The sequence below is a fragment of the Saprolegnia diclina genome, assembly GCF_000281045.1.
Source record: "Saprolegnia diclina VS20 unplaced genomic scaffold supercont1.17, whole genome shotgun sequence".
NCBI lineage: Eukaryota > Oomycota > Saprolegniomycetes > Saprolegniales > Saprolegniaceae > Saprolegnia > Saprolegnia diclina.
In genome coordinates this window covers 687,824-692,526 of record NW_008246084.1, presented here as the reverse complement: position 1 = coordinate 692,526, position 4,703 = coordinate 687,824, and the positions used below count along the sequence as shown (strand labels likewise).

At 60.4% G+C, this 4,703-nt stretch overlaps 4 protein-coding genes across 4 annotated transcripts in view; 3 read left to right on the top strand and 1 right to left on the bottom strand.

The window, feature by feature from the left end:
- Window positions 1-247, top strand: part of SDRG_06457 (hypothetical protein) — a gene marked incomplete at both ends in the record, with an annotated part of 6,059 nt that extends 5,812 nt beyond the window's left edge. Inside the window, one exon of the mRNA XM_008612236.1 lies at window positions 158-247. Coding sequence (XP_008610458.1) covers window positions 158-247 — 90 coding nt within the window. The remainder of the gene's footprint in view (window positions 1-157) is intronic.
- Window positions 248-401: 154 nt separating this feature from the next.
- On the top strand, window positions 402-1,250 carry SDRG_06456 (hypothetical protein; the record flags this gene model as incomplete). The annotated part of the gene is made up of 4 exons (XM_008612235.1): window positions 402-569; window positions 609-704; window positions 751-992; window positions 1,043-1,250. The coding sequence occupies 4 exons, from the start codon at window positions 402-404 to the stop codon at window positions 1,248-1,250; spliced, it is 714 nt and encodes a 237-aa protein (XP_008610457.1).
- Window positions 1,251-1,612: 362 nt separating this feature from the next.
- Window positions 1,613-2,442, top strand: SDRG_06455 (hypothetical protein; the record flags this gene model as incomplete). Its single annotated transcript, XM_008612234.1, has 4 exons — window positions 1,613-1,759; window positions 1,803-1,901; window positions 1,951-2,198; window positions 2,244-2,442. 4 exons carry the CDS (start codon window positions 1,613-1,615, stop codon window positions 2,440-2,442), a joined length of 693 nt encoding a protein of 230 aa, XP_008610456.1.
- An 18-nt stretch (window positions 2,443-2,460) lies between these two features.
- SDRG_06454 (hypothetical protein) lies at window positions 2,461-4,520 on the bottom strand. Its single transcript, XM_008612233.1, has one exon. It carries the CDS (start codon window positions 4,491-4,493, stop codon window positions 2,505-2,507), a length of 1,989 nt encoding a protein of 662 aa, XP_008610455.1. The 5' UTR covers window positions 4,494-4,520; the 3' UTR covers window positions 2,461-2,504.
- Window positions 4,521-4,703: the final 183 nt, after the last annotated feature.

Genomic DNA, 4,703 nt, shown 5'->3' with positions numbered 1-4,703 from the left:
TGGCGATGTGGCGATTTGGTCGATCGAGTGCAGTTGCGTCCTGCTGTCGCTCGTCGTGTGGACAGGAACTTCAACTAGGTTAAACAACGTTTAAACGACCTTATAACGTCATCGGCTGAACCGCGCCATGGGTCAATATTGACCCATGACCGCGCAGGGATCGGTCGACGTCACCGTGTTCGGCGCTCGATCGCACAATCCAGGCTTCCCACAGATGGACCCACCGTCGTGTACCAACAACGCGTGAAGTTTGTCTCGAACCAAGGCAAGGACGCTGGCACAAACACGCAACCTGGCCCTGTGAGCGGACGTTTGCCTTCAACCTGCTGCGTTAAATGGGTCCATATGCGTTTAATAAAAAACCGACATTGCACTTTCCAGCAAACACAAGTGGAATTGCAATGCTCGGGGCACTCGTGGACGCCATTGCGTTTGGCGCGTCGTTCTTGGACGTGCTGCCGACGACCGGCCACCTTCTCGCGCAGACCATCTCGGCACGCTACGAAGAGTTCACGCCGCCGTCGGCGCCACCGGCGTGGCCGGCCACGTTCGAGGCCAACTTTACCGAGGTTCGCCCATCCCTCGCCAAGTGCTTATGGCCGTGCTAGGTCTTTAGTGGCTTTCCCGCAGCGCCGTCCACCGGCGCATGGTACTACCGATATGAGGCCAACGGCCCGCATCAGTGGCGGGCCGACCACAACGCGGTACATCGACTGGCGGCGAGGACGGCTCTGACGTCCTAGTGTGTAGCCGCAAGCCAACAACTTTTGCAAGTGCGCGAAACCCGGCGTCACGGACACGTGCCAGCTCTTCTTTGAACCGTCGGCGCTCTTTGTACATTTCCCGAGTTTGGGCGAGTGCTGCAGCTTGTGCTCGGCGGCCGACGGCTGCTCGCCGCTCAAGCCCGATTGGCTCTCGGGCAACCAGCCGCAGCGAACGCCGGGCTCCGACAAGATTGACGGCAGACGTTGCTTTCAGTACTGCACACCGGGGTACGACCGCCCTTTCGATCATACGAGCTGATGACGGTGTCGGACTGTAGCGCGGTCTTTACCGACTGCATGAGCTACGATGAGAATGGCAAACCGTGCCAGTACTCGGAAACGAGCACGTTCTCGCCCAGCTTTACGGTGGTCCACAACCTCACGTTCACGTCGTGGTCCAAGCACCTCTCGGATGCCTCGGTGTTTGACCTGCCGGCGTCGTGCAAGGAACCATGTCCGCGTCAGTTCAACCAGTGCCACGGCTAAGTCGCTCGTGTAAACTGTCAGTAAAGGGAATACTGCTCCAACTGGACAAGCCGCCGAGTTTGCACTTTGATGACTTGCAGGATGATATATCGTGATGCGGCAATGTCGCCGCCAGGTTCTTGCCACCGAGTGTATATCCAAAGCCAAGGGCATGGACCGGTCGATACCCGTACATAGATCGATACACATAAGAGTACCGTTGACTCGCGTCGTGTTCGTACTACAAGGACCTTGTCGTAGTACGTCGTGGGAAGAGCGCCAACCTGCAGTCGACGACTCGCTTCAACAATCGGGTGGCATACAAACACCAAGTGTAGCATATCCACTTGCGATCACCGGGCACAAAATATTTTCGCTGGTCGATGTTTCGGCTCCTGTTGGACGCGCTCGGGCTCTACGCCGCGTGGCACCCGTCGAGCGGCGACAGCAGCGACATTGACACGCTCACGTACGACGCCCCGGCACCGCCACCGCCCTTCCCGAACGACGTCGCCGCCACCTTTCTCGAGGTCGCGTATTCTTCTCTCCGCATGGCTTGTTGATGTGCCGTAGACGTTTGACGGCAGCGACGTGCCCGACTCGACAGGCGCATGGTTCTACCACTACCACGCGGCGAGCGGCGACAAGAACTGGCGCGTCGAGCATGACGCGGTGCGCTCTTTTACGACCCAGGCGCCTCTCAGATCTTGGATGTGTGTAGCCGCAGGCCGACCCGTTCTGCCAGTGTGCACAGCCCAACTCGACGGACGCGTGCACGCTCTACTATACAAAAGAGAGCTTGTACGTGCACTTCCCGAGTCAAGTCGGCGCGTGCTGCCGCCTCTGTGACGCGACGACGCCAGGCTGCGGTATGCTGTCGCCGACGTGGCTCTCGGCGTCGCCGGCACTGCGGTACACTGGCTTCGACGAGCTCGATGGTCGTCTCTGCTATCAGTTTTGCCCTCCTCCGTACGTCACCGATCCTCAAGTGTCGTATAACGCAGCGAAATGCAGGACGGGCACCGTGACCGACTGCATGAGCTACGACGACTATGGACTTCCGTGCCGCTTCACCGAGACGACGGCAACAACTGTGCACAACTTGACCTTCACGTCGTGGACTGTCACGACCCAGCCGCCGTCGACGTTTGCGCTGCCGGCGCTCTCGTGCGATACAAACTGCGCGTCCCTCTTCCCCACCTGCGCAGCCTAACTCGATGCTGCGCTACGATGCGAAATACACAGAATGCATGTTCTCTATCTTAGCGCGCTCAGCTACACGGTGGCGGCGTCGGCAGAGGTAGCTGCTACCGTGGTGGTGGCACTTGGCGTCTTCGCATTCTTCTGGCGCTTGGACACGAGCATGGCGACGACAGTCCCGACAACGATTGCGAGCCCGAGCCCGACGCCAAAGCCTATCAAAAACCCGGGCGGAAGCTGCTGCCACGTCGACGCCGACTCGGCGGCCACCGATGCCACGATGATGGGCATCGGCGAGGCGTGGCCGTCCCCGTAGACAGCGGCGGCGGCGGCTTCTTCGGCCGCGACCGCAGCCGGCGGCGAGTACCGTTGCGGGTAGGTCACAAAGTCCGTGGTCGCAAGCCACGCCACGGGGTACCCGGCAACGTGCACGCTGCCGATCGTGTTGCCGACGATGATGTAGCCGTCGTTGAACTTGCTCACGAGCTTCCACGCAAACTCCCACCAGCGCGCGACGCCTTGCGTCATCAAGTCGTTGAATATAGTCGCCGCGCAGTCGTCGGCCGCCTTCTTGCCGTCGCAGCTCGCGTCGACTTGGAGCTGGAGGACGCGCGCTGCCATCTGCAGCGCGTTGCGTTCAATCACGATGCTCCGGTGGATGCGGTCGTAGCGCAAGTGGGCCCAGTTGGACACAAAGTGAAAGGCCCACCACGCCGACGTCGAGTCGAACGTGCCGCGCTGGCCGCTCGTAAACACAGTCGGTAGCTCGCTTTGGCCGCACGCAATAGGAAAATACACGGCGTTTGCGGGCTCGCCATGGGCGTACCACGCAAGACCCGCGACGCCGTCGCTTAGATTCGGCAGACGTCGCGTCTGCAGCACAAAGCTGTGGGTGGTCCGGTGCATCGAGATGGCGCGCTCCCAGTTGCCCAAGGTAAGGTTGCCCTTGCCGGTCGCATACCGCACCGGATCGCCAAACGGACCGGCCGCAACCCCTTGTGTCAAGTCGAATGGCGTGCCTTCGTAGTGGTCTTGCATGATGCGCATCATGGTCTCGGGCGTCACGGTCGTGTCCGGCACGACAGAGAACGGGTATGTCTGGACGCGCGCATGGAACCCAAGCGTTGCGTCGAGCTGCAACGACGGCGCGACAAGATCGTAGATGCGCCAGAGACGCCGGCCGCCATAGAGCGGCTTGGCTGACCCCGGCGCGACGTAGCCGTACGCAGCCGTAAAGTCAAATGTGTCATCGCGCGTTGCCCAGCCCATCTCGTACGCCAAGTCGGCCACGTTCGATGACGCCAAGTACCGCGTCGGGTCGGACAAGTTGAGCTCGCGAATGACAAACGTGTTGGGCACTGCGACAATGTCCGTGTCGGCGACGCGCTGGGCGGCCCAGATCGCGCTGCTGTTGCCGCGGCCCGTGAGCACGTGGAAGATCCAGAGCGCGCCCGACTTGTCGGCAATGCCGAGGGCTTCGCAGCTGCCGCCGTACTCGGGCGCCGCAGGGTCGTTGCTGTACTCGCCATAGAAGCCATACTCTTCGGCAAGCTTGCCCATGGTCTGGATCGCACAAACCGCCGTGTCGCAGCGCTCAAGTGCAACCTTGGAGAGCTCGTCAATACTAAAGAGGTTGTGGCCGTACGGCAGCGACGACGGCCACCCGGCTGTCTTGCACGAGCACGTCGACTCGGCAATGCTAAGCTGGACTTCGTTCTGCATCGCGTAGTCGTGGTCCCAGTACGCGTATGTAGATGGCACTTGCGGAATGAGCCCGAGCGGCGTCGAGAGCGTCTGATTGGGCTGGACCGCGTAGCCAGGACCACGGCTCTCGGACGTGAAGCGCGGCGTGCCATTGCGGAGCACTTCGTACACGGGCCGCTGCGCCATCGGTGGAAAGGTCATGGCCGGTACACGCACGAGCCGGAGGTCGTTCGGGTTGCTGCCTGCGTCGTTGGTGTGGGCGAGGATCGTCGAGCCGTCGGCCGTGGCCTTGGCGCCGGCGCCAATGATGGTGCAGGCGTGGGCGACGATCGGCGCGGTGACGGCGAGGAGCAGGCGCATGCTGGTGGATTGGACACTGCAAGTGAGGATCCAAAGAAGGTTACGGCGGCAAACAACGACCGATATTTTAATATTTCCTAGGCCTTCATATAAGTATTCCTACGTTCTTGGCATTTTATATCCATTCGTTTGTATGCACATTGAAATACATGAATATTAGTATGCCGTGGGATTGTATAATAAAAAGAATTTCTCGTTCGACCAATGAAA